The sequence below is a fragment of the Salvelinus alpinus genome, chromosome 7 (genome assembly GCF_045679555.1).
Source record: "Salvelinus alpinus chromosome 7, SLU_Salpinus.1, whole genome shotgun sequence".
Taxonomy (NCBI): Eukaryota; Metazoa; Chordata; class Actinopteri; order Salmoniformes; family Salmonidae; genus Salvelinus; species Salvelinus alpinus.
Window position 1 is genome coordinate 65,348,648 of NC_092092.1, and position 20,128 is coordinate 65,368,775.

Consider the following 20,128-nt stretch of genomic DNA (forward strand, 5'->3'; position numbering starts at 1 on the left):
AGCATTCGGGAGCAGGTTTTCATCAAGGAACTCTCTGTACTAGTCTCATTTACATTACATTTAAGTCATTTAGCAGACGCTCTTATCCAGAGCGACTTACAAATTGGTGCATTCACCTTATGATATCCAGTGGAACAACCACTTTACAATAGTGCATCTAACTCTTTTAAGGGGGGGGGGGGGTTAGAAGGATTACTTTATCCTATCCTAGGTATTCCTTAGAGGTAGGGTTTCAGGTGTCTCCGGAAGGTGGTGATTGACTCCGCTGACCTGGCGTCGTGAGGGAGTTTGTTCCACCATTGGGGTGCCAGAGCAGCGAACAGTTTTGACTGGGCTGAGCGGGAACTGTACTTCCTCAGAGGTAGGGAGGCGAGCAGGCCAGAGGTGGATGAACGCAGTGCCCTTGTTTGGGTGTAGGGCCTGATCAGAGCCTGAAGGTATGGAGGTGCCGTTCCCCTCACAGCTCCGTAGGCAAGCACCATGGTCTTGTAGCGGATGCGAGCTTCAACTGGAAGCCAGTGGAGAGAGCGGAGGAGCGGGGTAACGTGAGAGAACTTGGGAAGGTTGAACACCAGACGGGCTGCGGCGTTCTGGATGAGTTGTAGGGGTTTAATGGCACAGGCAGGGAGCCCAGCCAACAGCGAGTTGCAGTAATCCAGACGGGAGATGACAAGTGCCTGGATTAGGACCTGCGCCGCTTCCTGTGTGAGGCAGGTTCGTACTCTGCGAATGTTGTAGAGCATGAACCTACAGGAACGGGTCACCGCCTTGATGTTAGTTGAGAACGACAGGGTGTTGTCCAGGATCACGCCAAGGTTCTTAGCACTCTGGGAGGAGGACACAATGGAGTTGTCAACCGTGATGGCGAGATCATGGAACGGGCAGTCCTTCCCCGGGAGGAAGAGCAGCTCCGTCTTGCCGAGGTTCAGCTTGAGGTGGTGATCCGTCATCCACACTGATATGTCTGCCAGACATGCAGAGATGCGATTCGCCACCTGGTTATCAGAAGGGGGAAAGGAGAAGATTAATTATGTGTCGTCTGCATAGCAATGATAGGAGAGACCATGTGAGGATATGACAGAGCCAAGTGACTTGGTGTATAGCGAGAATAGGAGAGGGCCTAGAACAGAGCCCTGGGGGACACCAGTGGTGAGAGCACGTGGTGCGGAGACAGATTCTCGCCACGCCACCTGGTAGGAGCGACCTGTCAGGTAGGACGCAATCCAAGCGTGGGCCGCGCCGGAGATGCCCAACTCGGAGAGGGTGGAGAGGAGGATCTGATGGTTCACAGTATCAAAGGCAGCCGATAGGTCTAGAAGGATGAGAGCAGAGGAGAGAGAGTTAGCTTTAGCAGTGCGGAGCGCCTCCGTGACACAGAGAAGAGCAGTCTCAGTTGAATGACTAGTCTTGAAACCTGACTGATTTGGATCAAGAAGGTCATTCTGAGAGAGATAGCAGGAGAGCTGGCCAAGGACGGCACGTTCAAGAGTTTTGGAGAGAAAAGAAAGAAGGGATACTGGTCTGTAGTTGTTGACATCGGAGGGATCGAGTGTAGGTTTTTTCAGAAGGGGTGGGTCTGATGGGAGTCTCCTAGTCTCTGCTGCTGAAAATCATCCCCACAGCATGATGACAGGTTTCCTCCAGATGTGACACTTGGCATTTAGGCCAAAGAGTTCAATCTTGGTTTCATCAGACCCGAGAATCTTGTTTTTCATGGTCAGAGACCTTTAGGTGCCTTTTGGCAAACTCAAAGCGGCATTTAGGCCAAAGAGTTCAATCTTGGTTTCATCAGACCCGAGAATCTTGTTTTTCATGGTCAGAGACCTTTAGGTGCCTTTTGGCAAACTCAAAGCGGCATTTAGGCCAAAGAGTTCAATCTTGGTTTCATCAGACCCGAGAATCTTGTTTTTCATGGTCAGAGACCGGGTGTTGTCCAGGATCACGCCAAGGTTCTTAGCACTCTGGGAGGAGGACACAATGGAGTTGTCAACCGTGATGGCGAGATCATGGAACGGGCAGTCCTTCCCCGGGAGGAAGAGCAGCTCCGTCTTGCCGAGGTTCAGCTTGAGGTGGTGATCCGTCATCCACACTGATATGTCTGCCATGTGCCTTTTACTGAGGTGTGGCTTCCATCAGGCCACTCTACCATAAATGCCTGTTTTGGTGGAGTGCTGCAGAGTTGGTTGTCCTTCTGGAAGGTTCTCCCATCTCCACAGAGGAACTCTGGAGCTCTGTCGGGTTCTTGGTCACCTCCCTAACTAAGGCCTTTCTCCCCCGATTGCTCCATTTGGCCAGGTTGGCCAGCTCTAGGAAGAGTCTTGGTGATTCCAAGCTTCTTCCATTTAAGAATGATGGAGGCCACAGCATGATTTTTACACAGGTGCACCTTGTGCTGGGGGCAATAAAAGGCCACTCTAAAATATGCAGTTTTGTCACACAACACAATGCCACAGATGTCATCATTTTTGAGGGAGCGTGCGATTGGCATGCTGATTGCAGGAATGTCCACCAGAGATGTTGCCAGAGAATGGAATGTTCATTTCTCTACCGTAAATTGCATCCAACCTTGTTTTCGAGAATTTGGCAGGACGTCCAACCAGCTTCACGACTGCAGACCACGTGTATGGCGTTGTGTGGGCGAGCGGTTTGCTGTTATGAACAGAGTGCCACATGGTGGCGGTAGGGTTATGGTATGGGCAGGCATAAGCTACGGACAATGGACACAATTGCATTTTATAAATGGCATTTTGAATGCACAGAGATACCATCACCTGAACCTGAGGCCCATTGTCGTGCATTTCATTCGCTGCCATCACCTTATGTTTTAGCATGATAATGCACAGCCCCATATCGCAAGGATCTGTACACAATTCCTGGAAGCTGAACATTTCCCAGTTCTTCCATGGCCTACATACTCACCAGACATGTCACCCATTGAGCAAGTTTGGGATGCTCCGGATCGCTGTGTACAACAGCTTGTTCCAGTTCCCGCCAAGATCCAGCAACTTCGCATAGCCATAGAAGAGAGGTGGGACAACATTTCACAGGCTACAATCAACAGCCTGATCAACTTTATGCGAAGGAGATGTGTCGCACTGCATGAGGCAAATGGTGGTCACACCAGATACTGACTGGTTTTCTGATCCACGCCCCTACCTTTTTTTAAGGTATCTGTGACCAACAGATATCATATCTGTATTCTCATGTGAAATCCATAGATTATGGCCTAATGAATTTATTTCAGTTGACTGATTTCCTTATGAACTGTAACTCAGTAAAAGCTTAGATATTGTTGCATGATGCGTTGATTTTTTATTTTTGTTCTGTATTTATTTCAGGCCACAAAGTGTGAAATTGAGCAAACAATACCAAGATGGAAAATCTAATGAGAGGTCTAAAGAAAGCTGAGGAAAGAACCATGTGTAGTGTAGTTGGCCTAGGCCTATTTTCATATTATTCTAGCGTTGTGCAACCTAGCTTCAACACATAGTAGCCTCGGCTAATCATTTATAATGTTCCAGTTCTGAGGACAGCAGAGTTACTCTGCAGCCCATGATGATTCTCGTTGACTGTCACTCGATTCATCTGCACGCTTCGGCACGGACATGCCCACACATCCTAGACAACTACACATGTCTTTAATGCCACAGCTCCACCAGAGAGGAATAGGCTCCAAAATATACTTTGTCAATAGTTCAGGTGACTCTTAGCCCTTCAGCAACCAAAGGAAAGGAGGGGTACTAAAAAACAATGACAAAACTTCCTAAAGGACAAATTAGAGGCAGAAAGTAGTTTGAGCACTCAACAAAAATGGCAGAGTGATTGATTTTAGCTCACTTTAATCCATTGTACAGGAGGAGACTAGGACACCAATGTGTTGGTGTCCTGTCTCAGTAGGTCCTGGAACTGCAGTGCTGTAGATGACCATTGTTACACACTGAGACTCATCTGTACGTTTCTTTTTGTTCCACCCAGACCCCGTGCCAGCCTTCAAGTCATGGCAGGATGAGAGTGACTCTGGTGAGGCCCAGCTGTCCCCCCTGGCCGGGCGCATGGTGCCCCTGCCCCACGAGGAGGACTCCCATCCCCTCATGGCCCGCCGCTTCCTGGACTTTGGCTACAGCCAACGCTTCCTGCAGCACCCCGACGCAAACTCGCCCACTAAAGCCCACCAGTCCCTGGGGAGGTGAGAACACACTGACTCACTCATCAGGAATGGTTATTTCTATAGATATGATGGGCGACTTTGATGTTTTCCTGTTTAGTTATTCGATCTTATAAACCGTGTTTGTAAGCCAGGATTTGGCATTGAGACTTCAGGTGCATGGTCACCGCCTCTCACACTCTCACTCACTTGTCTCATCTAGGCCTCACCGTGCCTCCTTCACTTCCAAAGAGAGCGCTGTGAGGAACGACTCGGTCCCCCACCAGCTCACCAAAAAGCTGCAGAACCTCAAGAAGAAGATCAAACAATTTGAGGAACAGTTTGAGAAAGAGAGGAACTACAAGGTTAGATACAGTGCATTCGGAAAGTATTCAGACCCCTTGACTTTTTCCACATTTAGTTACGTTACAGCCTTATTATAAAATTGATTCAATTGTTTTTATCCCTCGTCAATTTACACACAATACTCCATAATGACAAAGCAAAAACATGTTTTTAGACATTTTTGCAAATGTATAAAAAAATGGAAATATCACATTTACGTAAGTATTCAGACCCTTTACTCAGTACTTTGTTGAAGCACCTTTGGCAACGATTACAGCCTCAAGTCTTCTTGGGTATGACGCTACAAACTTGGCACACCATAATTTGGGGAGTTTATCCCATTCTTCTCTGCAAGTCCTCTCAAGCTCTGTCAGTTTGGATGGGGAGTGTCACTGCACAGCTATTTTCAGGCCTCTCCAGAGATGTTCGATTGTGTTCAAATCCGGACTCTGGCTGGGCCACTCAAGGACATGCATAGACTTGTCACGAAGCCACTCCTGCGTTGTCTTGGCTTTGTGCTTACAGTAGTTGTCCTTGTGGAAGGTGAACTTTCGCCTCAGCCTGAGGTCCTGAACATACTGAAGCAGGTTTTCATCAAGGATCTTTCTGTGCTTTGCTCTGTTCATCTTTCCCTCAATCCTGACTAGTCGCCCAGTACCTGCTGCTGAAAAGCATCCCCACATCATGCTGCCACCACCATGCTTTACTGTAAGGAGGGTTCCAGGTTTACGGGCCTTTTGGCAAACTCCAGGCGGGCTGTCATGTGCCTTTTACTGAATGGCTTCCGTCTGGCCACTCTACCATAAAGGCCTGCTTGGTGGAGTGCTGCAGAGATGGTTTTCCTTCTGGAAGGTTCTTCCATCTCCACAGATGAACTCTGGTGCTCTTTCAGAGTGACCATCAGGTTCTTGGTCACCTCACTGACCAAGGCCCTTCTCCCCAATTGCTCAGTTTGGCCGGGCAGCCACCTCTAGGAAGAGTCTTGGTGGATCCAAACTGCTTCCATTTAAGAATAATAGAGGCCACTGTGTTCTTGGGGACCTTCAATGCTGCAGAAATGTTTTGGTACCCTTCCCCAGATCTGAGTCTCGACACAATCCTGTCTCGGAGCTCTACGGACAGTTCCATCGACCTCATGGCTTAGTTTTTGCTCTGACATGCACTGTCAACTGTGGGACCTTAAATAGACAGGTGTGCCTTTTCCACAGAATAATAGTGAAGACATCAAAACTATGAAATAACACATGGAATCATGTAGAAACCAAAAAAGTGTTAAACACATCCAAATATTTTCTATATTTGAGATTCCTTAAAGTAGCCACCATTTGCCTTGATGACAACTTTTCACACTTGGCATTCTCTCAACCAGCTTCATAAGGTAGTCACCTGGAATGCATTTCAATTAACATGTGTGCCTTGTTAAAAGTTAATTTGTGGAATTTCTTTCCTTAATGCCAATCAGTTGTGTTGTGACAAGGTAGGGGTGGTATACAAAAGATAGCGCTATTTGGTAAAATAACAGCTCAAATAAACAAAGAGAAACGACAGTCCATCATTACTTTAAGACATGAAGGTGAGTCAATCCAGAAAATTTCAAGAACTTTGAAAGTTTCTTCAAGTGCAGTCGCAAAAACCATCAAGCACTATGATGAAACTGTCTCTCATGAGGACCGCCACAGGAAAGGAAGACCCAGAGTTACCTCTGCTGCAGAGGATAAATTCATTAGCGTTAACTGCACCTCAGATTGCAGCCCAAATAAATGCTAACTACTACAGAACACCAATAAGAAGAAGAGACTTGATTGGGCTAAGAAACACAAGCAATGGACATTAGACCGGTGTAAATTTTGGTTCCAACCGCCGTGTCTTTATGAGACGCAGAGTAGATGAACGGATGATCTCTGCATGTGTGGTCCCACCATGAAGCATGGAGGAGGTGGTGTGATGGTGCTTTGCTGGGGACACTGATTTATTTAGAATTCAAGGCACACTTAACCAGCATGGCTACCACAGCACTCTGCAGTGATACGCCATGCCATCTGGTTTGCGTTTAGTGGTACTATCATTTGTTTTTCAACAGGACAATGACCCAAAACACACCTCCAGGCTGTGTAAGGGCTATTTGACCAAGAAGGAGAGTGATGGAGTGCTACATCAGATGACCTGGCGTCCGCAATCCACCGACCTCAACCCAGTTGAGATGGCCCAGAGTTACCTCTGCTGCAGAGGAGATACATTCATTAGAGTTACCAGCCTCAGAAATTGCAGCCCAAATAAATGCTTCACAGAGTTCAAGCAACAGACATATCTCAACATCAACTGTTCAGAGGAGACTATGTAAATCAGGTCTTCATGGTCGAATTGCTGAAAAGAAACCACTACTTTTATTTAACATTTATTTAACTTGGCAAGTCCGTTAAGAACAAATTCTTATTTACAATGAAGGCCTACACAGATTTCCACAGTCTACTTCTAAAGGACACCGATAAGAAGAAGAGCCTTGCTTTTGCCAAGAAACATGATCAATGGACATTAGACCGATGGATTTTTGGTTCCAACCGCCATGTCTTTTTGAGACGCAGAGTAGGTGAACGGATGATCTACGCATGTGGGGTTCCCACTGTGAAGCATGGAGGAGGTGTGGGGGTGCTTTTCTGGTGACACTGATTTATTTTGAATTCAAGGCACACTTAACCAGCGTGGCTACCACAGCATTCTGCAGCGATACACCATCCCATCTGGTTTGCCAACACACCTCCAGGCTGTGTAAGGGCTATTTGACCAAGAAGGAGAGTGACGGCGTGCTGCATCAGATGACCTGGCCTACACAATGACCTGACCTCAACCCAATTTGAGATGGTTTGGGATGAGTTGGACCGCAGAGTGAATGAAAAGCAGCCTATCGCTCAGCATATCTGGGAACTCCATCAAGACTGTTGAAATAGCATTCCAGGTGAGGCTGGTTGAGAGAATGCCAAGAATGTGCAAAGCTGTCATCAAAGCAAAGGGTGGCTACTTTGAACAATCACTTTTTTGGTTACTACATGATTCCATGTGTTATTTCATAGTGTTCATGTAGTAAAAATAAAGAAAAACCCTTGAATGAGTAGGTGTGTACACATTTTTGACTGGTACTGTATGTAAATAAAGTGTTTGTTTTAAATGTTTTATTGATGTGCAACAAATTATGAAAACCTGTTTTCCCTTTGTCATTATGGGGTATTGTGTGTAGATTGAGGGGAAACAATTTTATCCATTTTAGAAAAAGACTAACGTAACAAAATGTGGAAAAAGTCAAGGGGGCTGAATTCTTTCCGAATGCACTGTAGATACTGCAATATGAGTAACAGTTTGAGAGAGTGGAAATACAAGGATATATATATACACTGCAATATGAGGAACAAATTCATGCTTAGAATAAATGCACAATATGCCATCAGCTGGCAGGATGCCATTCATCATCAGTATTCACTGTCCTCCCCACAGCCGTCTCATGGTGATAGTGCAGCTAACCCAAAGGTCCTCAAGTGGATGACCGACCTCACCAAAATCCGCAAACAGTTAAAAGGTAAGAGCAGTCTCTGTCTGCATGGTTGTGTTGGTGGGAGTGGGAGGGTGCTTGGTTCCATGGCAGGGGTGGGGTTGGTTGGGTTGGGCTCAGCTTGTCGGGTAAACTTTTGTGTGCCATACTGTTCCTCCCCTGGGCAACCTGGTCCTGCCCTGACCCGCCTGCCTGACTGCCCAGTCCAGTGGTGGCGGAGCTGGGTCAGTCTCATCAATGCATGGGTATTACAGTACACACCAACTGTGGCTCTAACATAATGGCCTTCCCTCACTGTGTTGGTCCATTGTGAAAGTCCCCCCCATCCATCTATATCAATTCCATTTGAACTACCCCCCCCCCCCAATCGGGAGATGCAAAGCCGAATAAGTTTCTCTCTCTTCTTTAAAATTCTAAAACCGGACGTCCCCCAACTGCAGGAAGACAGCATCTCTTTCTCAAAGGGTCCCTGAGGCACCAGGCGGTGCTTCAGTCATACAGACGCCACCACACCTCCTCCACCTCCGCCCCGAACACACCCCATTTTACACTTGCACGCCCCCTCACTGCCTCTAAACAGACACCCTACCTATGTAAGTACACTAACAGCAGTAAGTAGAAACCAAAAATACTTCCAACTGAAGGTAGACTCTCTGTTCTTTCTCTCTTCTCATAGCTCTCGCTCTCTCCCCCTCAATTCAAAGGGCTTTATTGGCATGGGAAACATATGTTTAAATTGCAAAGCAGGTGAAATAAACAAAAGTGACAAAATCCACTGGTAACACAGAAGCACATCCCGCAGTCTGGGGTTTGGCAGTATGTCATGTAGTGGGGTAATTTGGGTGTAAATTCTGCGGCGAACAGGGTGGGAGTCTCTAGCCAGAGTGTGGAAGCTGGATTCCAACAGTTATTATTTTGAATGGATATGGTCCTTGAGAACATGCCTTTTGGAACATTGTAAAAGGAATTTAGTGCAGACTGACTGGTTTATTTGATTTGCTGCTCATCCATCCGTATGCTCCTGTGGCTTTAGACAGACCTTTAGCAGTGGCTAGTCTGGTGTGTTTGTGTCTGTGGACATATTGTTGATTGTCAGGGCTATCCCTTTTCTCTGTCTCTGGTTGACAGACAGGAGGACTCATGGTAGCTGCAATAACAGCCCATCAAGCTCCTGCATGTCCACTGTTACTAATGTTAATTAACCCCTCTGTTCCTCAGTCACCCTCACGTTTCTTCTCTTTACCTCTTTCTCTCCCACTCAGATGCCAAACACAAGGAGGCTGAGCTGACCACTCAGACGCGGCCACGCAGCAACACCTTGCCCAAGAGCTTTGGTTCCACCCTGGACCAGGCAGGCCACGATGTTGGTGGAGAGGCCAAGGGCCACCTACCCACCAGAGAGGAGACCCTGAACCTCATCCAGCGCCGCGTCAAAGGCAAGAGAGAGGAGGACGGCTGGCCAGAGGACACCAAGGTGAGACGTGGACAAAATACACTGTCTAGCTACAACCAGATAGTGAACTGAGTTCTGTCCAAAAACGTAATGGTCCCTGTGATAGCTGGAAAGCCATAACAGACAATGTATGTAATGAATGTAAAATGGTTCTTTCCCTGTAGAAAATGACCAAGGAGCAGCTGTCGTGTGAGAAGACGGTCCTACAGAAGAACCTCCTGCACTACGAGGGACTCCATGGTCGACCTGTGACCAGAGAGGAGAGGCTGGTGATCAAACCGCTGTACGACCGCTACCGTCTGGTCAAGCAGATGCTCACCCGCGCCAGCATCACCCCCATCATCGCTTCCCCCTCCAGCAAGCGTCGCAACCACACCCTGAAGCCCATCATCGAGGGAGAGACTGCCCACTTCTGTGACGAGATCGAGGAGGAGGAGGAGGAGGGTGAGGTGGAGGAAGAGGAGGCCACAGCCGAGGAGGAAGAGAGCAGTGTGGAGCTCCAGAGCTCGGGGTCGGAGTTGATCATGGCTCTAGACCCAGTGTTCCAGCCCCAGACCAGCTCCCAGAGACACAGAGACAGCCTGCTCAGGCCCAAGATGGAGGAAACCTCCGGGAAACTGGCCCTGGACCTGCGCCTGTCCAGCGCCAACGCCTCGTCAATGTGAGCATACACACCTACACACCTACACACACACACCTACACACACCTACACACACACCTACACACACACACACACACACACAACCATCACATCTGCATGCCACTACACTCCATTCACAACAGCCTCCTCATTCCTCAATAATCTGGCACAGTCACCAGTGTAAATCTGCCATGTAGTTTACTACACACAAAACTGCACATCCAAACCCGAAATGTCGGCCGTGGAGGTTAAATGGGCTCTAGCTCTGGCTGTCATATGACGTGTATTTAAAGCACCTGGAACCGGGTTGATGGCTATTAGAGGAGCTGGTCTGAGGAGTGTAAACTGGATAAGGCAGTAATCTAGCTAGGGGCGTGAGGGAGCACATAGAAGCGGCAGGTAGCCTAGTGGTTAGGGAGTTGGGCCAGTAACCGAAAGGTTGCTGGATCGAATCCCCGAGCTGACAAGGTAAAAATCTGTCGTTCTGCCCCTGAACAAGGCAGTTAACCCACTAGGCCGTCATTGTAAATAAGAATTTGTTCTTAACTGACTTGCCTAGTTAAAAAAGCAGAGGGCTGCCAGGCCAGATTTAAGACCAGGCAGCAGAGAGGACTGCCAGGCCAGGCCAGCTTTAAGCCCAAGCAGCAGGGCTGATTCAGGTGCTGTGACCGAAGGCAAAGATTATCTATTATATTGACAAGATAGCAGAGTGACCGCTCTAACAATGGAAATACAAATCCTCAATGATTGAAGGCAGGCAAGATCAGTAGTTTGTCGCAAAGTTGCCGGAAGGCCACTTGCATCCACTTATATCAGTACATTTGTAACAGCCTAAACCCCTCAAACTCAACTCTGGACCTAGAAGCCAGTTTCAGTCCATGTTTTCTTCTCATCAAGGGCTGATTTAGACCTAGGACACCAGGTGGGTGCTATTAATGATCAGGTAGAACAGAAAACCAGTAGACTCTGGCCCTCATAGGGTAAGAGTTGAGTAACCCTGGCCTAAACATTACAAAACTTCTATTCGATCAAATAATTTGACGCTCTCATAGACCTCCGTACAAAAAAGGTTAATCTCACACGGACAGATTTTGGGCGTAGTAAATACTCTCGCTTCGCCTCTTCCTCTCTGCCCTAGGTACTGACCTGACCTAACCTGACCTCTGTAATCTGGTCACTACCTAACCTGAACTCTGTAATCTGGTCACTACCTAACCTGAACTCTGTAATCTGGTCACTACCTAACCTGAACTCTGTAATCTGGACACTACCTAACCTGAACTCTGTAATCTGGTCACTACCTAACCTGAACTCTGTAATCTGGACACTACCTAACCTGAACTCTGTAATCTGGTCACTACCTAACCTGAACTCTGTAATCTGGACACTACCTAACCTGAACTCTGTAATCTGGACACTACCTAACCTGAACTCTGTAATCTGGTTTGCCAGGGCAACAGAAATCACTTCCAGCTTCTAAACACACTCTGACTTCCTGTTTTAATCTCAGATGATAAAACCCATTAAGATGAATAGAGATTAGAGGTCAACCGATTATGATTTTTCAATACCGATTATTGGAGGGCCAAAAAAAAGCCGATACCGATTAATCGGCCGATTTTTTTAAAATATTTTTTTTATTTTTTGTAATAATGACAATTACAACAATACTGAATGAACACTTATTTTAATTTAATATAATACATCAATAAAATCTATTTAGCCTCAAATAAATAATGAAACATGTTCAATTTGGTTTAAATAATGCAGAAACAGTGTTGGAGAAGAAAGTAAAAGTGCAATATGTGCCATGTAAGAAAGCTAATGTTTAAGTTCCTTGCTCAGAACATGAGAACATATGAAAGCTGGTGGTTCCTTTTAACATGAGTCTTCAATATTCCCAGTTAAGAAGTTTTAGGTTGTAGTTATTATAGGACTATTTCTCTCTATACCGTTTGTATTTCATATACCTTTGACTATTGGATGTTCTTATAGGCACTATAGTATTGCCAGCCTAATCTCGGGAGTTGATAGGCTTGAAGTCATAAACAGCGCAATGCTTGAAGCACAGCGAAGAGCTGCTGGCAAACGCAGGAAAGTGCTGTTTGAATGAATGCTTACGAGCCTGCTGCTGCCTACCACCGTTCAATCAGACTGCTCTATCAAATCATAGACTTAATTATAATATAATAAACACAGAAATATGAGCCTTGGGTCATTAAAATGGTCAAATCTGGAAACTATCATTTCTAAAACAAAACGTTTATTCTTTCAGTGAAATACGGAACCGTTCCGTATTTTATCTAACGGGTGGCATCCGTAAGTCTAAATATTGCTGTTACATTGCACAACCTTCAATGTTATTTCATAATTATGTAAAATTCTGGCGAATTAATTACGATCTTTGTTAGGAAGAAATGGTCTTCACACAGTTCGCAACGAGCCAGGCGGCCCAAACTGCTGCATATACCCTGACTCTGCTTGCACTGAACGCAAGAGAAGTGACACAATTTCCCTAGTTAAAAGAAATTCATGTTAGCAGGCAATATTAACTAAATATGCAGGTTTTTAAAAATATACTTGTGTATTGATTTTAAAAAATATATAGTTGTGTATTGATTTTAAGAAAGGCATTGATGTTTATGGTTAGGTACACATTGGTGCAACAACAGTGCTTTCTTCGCGAATGCGCTTGTTAAATCATCACCCGTTTGGCGAAGTAGGCTGTGATTCGATGATAAATTAACAGGCACCGCATTGATTATATGCAACGCAGGACAAGCTAGATAAACTAGTAGTATCATCAACCATGTGTAGTTAACTTGTGATTGTTAAGATTTTATTGTTTTTTTTTATAAAATAAGTTTAATGCTAGCTAGCAACTTACCTTGGCTCCTTGCTGCACTCGCGCAACAGGTGGCCAGCCTGCCACGCAGTCTTCTCGTGGAGTGCAATATAATCGGCCATAATCGGTGTCCAAAAATGCAGATTACCGATTGTTATGAAAACTTGAAATTGGCCCTAATTAATCGGCCATGCCGATTTTAATCGGTCAACTACATATAGATAGATATCTATCTATCTATACAGTACCAGTCAAAAGGTTGGACACACCTACTTGTTCAAGGGTTTTTATTTACTTTTACTATTTTCTACATTACATCAAAACTATGAAATGACACATGTCATGTCGTAACAAAAAAGTATTAAATACATTTTTAAATGTTTTATATTTTTCAAAGTAGCCACGCTTTGCCTTGACAGCTTTGCATACTTTTGGCATTCTCTCAACTATCTTCATGAGGAAGGCTTTTCCAACAGTCTTGAACGAGTTACCTGCTTTTCCTTCACTCTTCGGTCCAACTCATCCCAAACCATCTCAACTGGGTTGAGGTCGGTGGATTGTGGACGCCAGGTCATCTGATGTAGCACTCCATCACTCTCCTTCTTGGTCAAATAGCCCTTACACAGCCTGGAGGTGTGTTTTGGGTCATTGTCCTGTTGAAAAACAAATGATAGTACCACTAAACGCAAACCAGATGGCATGGCGTATCACTGCAGAGTGCTGTGGTAGCCATGCTGGTTCCTTGAATTCTAAATAAATCAGTGTCCCCAGCAAAGCACCATCACACCACCTCCCCCATGCTTCATGGTGGGACCACACATGCAGAGATCATCCGTTCATCTACTCTGCGTCTCATAAAGACACGGCGGTTGGAACCAAAATTTCCACTGGTCTAATGTCCATTGCTCGTGTTTCTTAGCCCAATCAAGTCTCTTCTTCTTATTGGTGTTCTGTAGTAGTTAGCATTTATTTGTGCTGCAATCTGAGGTGCAGTTAACGCTAATGAATTTATCCTCTGCAGCAGAGGTAACTCTGGGTCTTCCTTTCCTGTGGCGGTCCTCATGAGAGACAGTTTCATCATAGTGCTTGATGGTTTTTGCGACTGCACTTGAAGAAACTTTCAAAGTTCTTGAAATTTTCCGGATTGACTCACCTTTATGTCTTAAAGTAATGATGGACTGTCGTTTCTCTTTGTTTATTTGAGCTGTTCTTTTACCAAATAGCGCTATCTTCTGTATATCACCCCTACCTTGTCACAACACAACTGATTGGCTCAAACGCATTAAGGAAAGAAATTCCACAAATTACCTTTTAACAAGGCACACCTGTTAATTGAAATGCATTCCAGGTGACCACCTCATGAAGCTGGTTGAGAGAATGCCAAGAGTGTGCAAAGCTGTCATCAAGGAAAAGGGTGGCTGGCTACTTTGTTAAACAAATCTTTTTTTTTTGGTTGCTACATGATTCCATGTGTGTTGTTTCATAGTTTTGATGTCTTCACTATTATTCTACAATGTAGAAAATAGTAAAAAATAAAAATAAACTTGAATGAGTAGGTGTCCAAACTTTTTGACTGGTACTGTACACACACACACTGTGTTCTGCATTGATGAAACCCCTGGTTGAGATTGTCATGATGACCCCTCCTGTACAGGCCTGAGCTCCTGGAGCAGCTGTGGAAAGCCCGGGCTGAAAAGAAGAAGCTAAGGAACACCATCCGCCAGTTTGAGGATGAGTTCTACCAGCAGAACGGCAGGTTGGTACACACACACACACACACACACACACACACACACACACACACACACACACACACACCTACATTCAGTGCATTTGGAAATTATTCAGACCCCTTGACTTTTTCTACATTTTGTTACAGCCTTATTTTAAAATGGATAAAAGTATTTTTTTCCCTCATCAATCTACACACGATACCCCATAATGACAAAGCGAAAACAGGTTTTATAAATGTTTGCAAATGTATAAAACATTAAAACAGAATTACCTTATTTACATAAGTATACAGATCCTTTTCTATGAGCCTCGAAATTGTGGTAAATTATATTAATAATATATTTATATAATTTATATAACATAAGGTCCCACAGTTGATAGTGCATGTCAGAGAAAAAACCAAGCCATGAGGACGAAGGAATTGTAGAGCTCCTAGACAGGATTGTCAAAGCACAAAAAATGTCTGCAGCATTGAAGGTCCCCAAGAACACAGTGGTCTCCATCATTCTTAAATGGAAGAAGTTTGGAACCACCAAGACTATTCCTAGAGCTGGCCGCCTGGCCAAACTTAGCAATCGGGGAAGAAGGGCTTTGATCAGGGAGGTGATCAGTTCTCCAAATGGCACCTAAAGGACTCTGACCATTAGAAAAAAGATTCTCTGGTCTGATGAAACCAAGCTCTTTGGCCTGAATGCCAAGTGTCACATCTGGAGGAATCCTGTCACCGTCCCTACGGTGAAGCACGGTGGTGGCAGCATCATGCTGTGGGGGATGTTTTTCAGCGGCAGGGACTGGGAGACTAGTCAGGATCGAGGGAAAGATGAACGGAGCAAAGTACAGAGAGATCCTTGATGAAAACCTGCTCCCGAGCACTCAGGACCTCATACTGGGGCGACGGTTCACCTTCCAACAGGACAACGACCCTAAACACACAGCCAAGACAACGCAGGAGTGGATTTGGGACAAGTCTCAATGTTCTTGAGTGGCCCAGCCAGAGGCCGGACTTGAACCGGATCGAACATCTCTGGAGAGACCTGAAAATAGCTGTGCAGCGACACTCCCCATCCAACCTGACAGAGCTTGAGAGGATCTGCATAGAAGAATTGGAGAAACTCCCCAAATACAGGTGTGCCAAGCTTGTAGCTTCATACTCAAGAAGACTCGAGGCTGTAATCACTGCCAAAGGTGCTTCAACAAAGTACTGAGTAAAGGGTCTGAATACTTATGTAAATGTGATACATTTGCAAACATTTCTAAAAACCTGTTTGCTTTGTCATTATGGGGTATTGTGTGTAAATTGATGAGGGAAAACAATTGAAACTATTTTACAATAAGGCTGTAATGTAAAAAAAATTGGGGGAAGTAAAGGGGTCTGAATACTTTACGAATGCACTGTACAGGGATGCTGAAGCTTTAGTACCTGCGTCATCTCCCCACCGTGACAGATGAAGCGCTTGGGATGACTAGTTGAGTTGTCTCAGACAGTGCTCCTGTCTTATTTACTACAACAGTTTCTTTGTTTATGATTGTTCAGCCTTCCGACGCAGTAAACAACCGGCACGTATCCAACTGGTGTCTCAGGCCTTCTCCCTTTCCCTCGACAGGAACGTCCAGAAGGAGGACAGGCTACCCATGATGGACGAGTACAAAGAGTATAAACGGATCAAAGCCAAACTGCGCCTGCTGGAGGTGCTCATCAGCAAGCAGGATTCCTCTAAGTCTATCTAGAGAGAGAAGAGGGAGGGAGGCCACCCTGCTTCCCTCCATCCACCTGACTGAAGGTCCCCCATCTCACCCCTACATGGCCCCTCCCTTATCAACCATCCTTCTACCTGCACCCCTGAGAGACGGCACAGCATCCACCGTATCTCACTACTGTCTCCCCAAGACCACCCATCAGATTCTGCCATCCCCAGCTAATGTTCAGTGTAGGCTCCTTTCTAGGGACTGATGAAGAAGAGACATCTTCATCCCGCCAGTCAAGACTCGACACACCCTTTGATTTCTTTCTACCTGTTTCATTGAGGAATTTCCTCTTTAGAGTTTAGTTTTTGTTTAAACTTAATTTGTTTCATTAACTTCATGTATGGTAGTTTCTCATACTGAGAAATCCTATTTGACAGGAGCGTGTAGTGTGTTGTAGTCGCCCGGCCACAAAATGAACTCTCCCTCTGAGCAAGGACACTGCTCATTCTATTTCAGATATTGATTCAGTTAACCAACTCCATCGTCATCATTCAACACTAGGATGTTTTTTGTGTCGTCTCGAGTGAGATTGTTTGGGGGAAAGTAATTAATTTGTGTCGTCTTGAGTGAGATTGTTTGGGGGAAAGTAATTAATTAATTAATGTATGTTTTCTTGTACATAAATATTTACACAAATGTTTGTATGTTACAGTATGTCATTTTTCTTTAATGAAGAGATTCTCTTAAGTTTGAAAACTAACTTAGTTTTAAGTGTCTTATGCTATTCCAATTGTTAAATTATTACACAATTGCCACTATGGAAACTGAGCGAGTTTTATCAGTTGGGACTGGTTGGGCTCATCCTTTCTGTTTTTATATTTTAATATTCAGTCATCACTGAAAGGAGTTTGACACATCAGGTGGGCAGGACAGCCAGTTAGGTTCATCACTTAGCATTGTTACCTTAACCGTCTCCATTTTCTGGCAATAAGGCTGGACGGCTTGACTTTAGCATATAAATATGTCCCAATTTATTTTATTTATATGCGTTCAATTTCAGTTGCAGAGTGGAGCTTTGTGAGGTGTCTTATTGAGTTGGCTCTGATCTAAAGCTGTTCCAACTGCATCAGTATTATGCTAAATACAGCATATGGCAGTGTTAGGGCGTGATGACACTGGTTGGTGGAGTGTATGGGATATGTCCCATAATGAGCCAGAGTTTTTGGCCAGGCAATGTAGAGTCAGGTCATTGTCAGGTCCTGAGGAGTTGTCTGACCACAGAGCTCTGAGAAGCCTTTACCACGGCCAAGCAGAACCAATAGCACCTCGACCCCTGACATCAACAATTTGACCCTGTCCCTATTTATCCCAAAGTTCTTAAGGGCTTCATTCGAAAGGTCACATGCAACTACAACAGAGTCAAAATGATGCATGTTGGGAATGACACTGGGGTGTGTCTGGTCTTTTGGTGTCATGCCTCCTGCCTGCCACTCCGTAGATATTATCGACCCCAACCTTTTGACCCCTAGCTAAACTAGCAGTCAGCCTCGCGGCAGCCTGACATCACTATCCTTCAGAAGCTCTCTGGACTTGACAAGACCAAGCAGGAACTTTGTCTGTTCAATTGACTAGTTCTAGTCCTGGCGATAAAATACACAAACCATTTAAGATCTGTTCTAGACTAGATGCCTACGCACTCCTTAGGGCAGGGTGGGGAATTACTGCTGTATGCTAGTTGTCCAGGAATGGTTTGGAATGAGAAGACATCCCCAGTGGCACTGACTTTAAAGATCTGCATCTGTTTCAGCAGGTAGAATAATGTCAGACCAACACACCCAGAATGACGGAATCTAGGCTTGCCTGAAGGACGTTTGCGCTGAACCAGGAGTTTGGCCTTCGTCTCTCACTGGGACAAAACAAAGTCCTGTAACCTTTGAGTTGGCAGGGTTTGGTATACTGTATGTACGGGTGAACAGTGTGGAGAGGTTCTAGAAGTTATTTGCACAGCATTCTGAGAATGCAGCCCTTGTTTTGTTTATAGATTTGTTCCTTTGTTTTAGAAGCACAATTTATATTGAAGGATGAACGTCAGAATTTGTATTATTTTTAACACGTTTGACCCGTTTTACTTTCTGTGATGTTCAAACATGAGAATGTGTTTTTTTTTTTAATGACCATTATTTAGTATAATCTTTTTTGTAACCTCTCACTAATATAGTGTAGAATCTCTATTGAATGGTTATCTTCAGTGTTTTGTATAAGCTAGACTGTAGTTGGCTTGCATGGCAAAGATTTGTATTGTTTCTATTTTTGTGCCATGAAGATCAAGCAATAAATTAGTGTTGAGGCCTGTATCAATGGAATGTGGGGCCTTGTTAACCCTGTATGTGCATTTTCTGAGTATACGGCTGATTCATGTTTAATCTATTACTGGAACTAGCTGTTTTCTACCTTGCAGACCAACCCATGAAACTGTCACTTGACTATAACTGCTGTGAGAGTAACACTGCGACTCAGTTTTCTGTCTGCTAAATCAGCATTTTTATCATTTTTGTTGTCAGCATAATGTTGTTTGGGGCACTGCTTAAACCAAATGTGACAAGATTATCAATGTGGAGACATAGATGGAGGCACATTTGGACCGAACATTCCGATTTATATTATTTAAAAAGGAAACAAGTGAAATTGGTCGATCGATTTGTTATTTCCATGTCAAATTCTCAAGGGCTTTTTTACTAGATGATTTTTGCATTGTGCCTGCAGAGCCTGTTCATAGTCTCATGCCATCCCACGCTTGTTTGTTTTTCTGACCCAGGTGGGCCGGTGGCAGGTTGCATCAACTGACCAGCCAATCAGCAACCGGCTCCCAGAGCTTCTATCTATCTGTGGACCTGTGTTTTTCATCTATACTGAACAAAAAATGTAAACGCAACATGTAAAATGTTGGTTTCAAGAGCTGACATTAAAGATCCCTGAAATGTTCCATATGAACAAAAAGCTTATTTCTCTCATGTTGTGCATTTATTTACATCCCTGTTAATGAGCATTTCTCCTTTTGCCAAGATAATTCATCCACCTGACAGGTGTGGCATATCAAGAAGCTGATTAAACAGCATGATCATTACACAGCTGCATTGTGTACTGGGGACAATAAAATGGCACTCTAAAATGTGCAGTTGTCACAGGACACAATGCCACAAATGTCTCAAGTTGAGGGAGTGTACATGGCTTATGTTAGAGAAATTAACATTAAATTCTCTGGCAACAGCTCTGGTGGACTTTCTTGCAATCGTTTTAGAGAATTTGGCAGTATGTCCAACAGGCCTCACAACCGCAGACCACGTGTAACCACGCCAGCCCAGGACCTCCACATACGGCTTCTTCACCCGCGGGATCATCCGAGACCAGCCACCCGGACAGATGATGAAACTGAGTATTTCTGTCTGTAATAAAGCCCTTTTGTGGGGAAAAACTCATTTTGATTGGCTGGGCCTGGCTCCTCAGTAGAAAACAATATGGATTTCACATGACTAGTCATGTGAAATCCATAGATTAGGGCCTAATTTATTTATTTCAATTAACTGATTATACGGAGTGTAACAGAGAAATCTTTGAAATTGTTGCATGTTGTGTTTATTTTTGTTCAGTATGTATATGTTTGTGAATACTTGTTTTCCTTTATTTACAAATTATGAAGTACATTAAAATGCATACAAAAATAAAGATTATAATTTACGTG

At 44.6% G+C, this 20,128-nt stretch overlaps 1 protein-coding gene across 4 annotated transcripts in view; it reads left to right on the forward strand.

The window, feature by feature from the left end:
- Positions 1–20,128, forward strand: part of LOC139581476 (protein FAM13B-like) — a 74,075-nt gene extending 53,947 nt beyond the window's left edge. For 2 of the 4 annotated variants that reach the window (XM_071411268.1, XM_071411269.1), the window contains 8 exons: positions 3,976–4,186; positions 4,368–4,509; positions 7,976–8,057; positions 8,471–8,623; positions 9,293–9,504; positions 9,648–10,144; positions 14,624–14,725; positions 16,308–20,128. In XM_071411268.1, the coding sequence (XP_071267369.1) occupies positions 3,976–4,186; positions 4,368–4,509; positions 7,976–8,057; positions 8,471–8,623; positions 9,293–9,504; positions 9,648–10,144; positions 14,624–14,725; positions 16,308–16,431 (1,523 nt within the window). In that variant the 3' untranslated portion in view covers positions 16,432–20,128. Of the gene's footprint in view, positions 1–3,975; positions 4,187–4,367; positions 4,510–7,975; positions 8,058–8,470; positions 8,624–9,292; positions 9,505–9,647; positions 10,145–14,623; positions 14,726–16,237 lie in introns of all 4 variants that reach the window. The other 2 variants (XM_071411270.1, XM_071411271.1) reach the window with 2 other exon arrangements.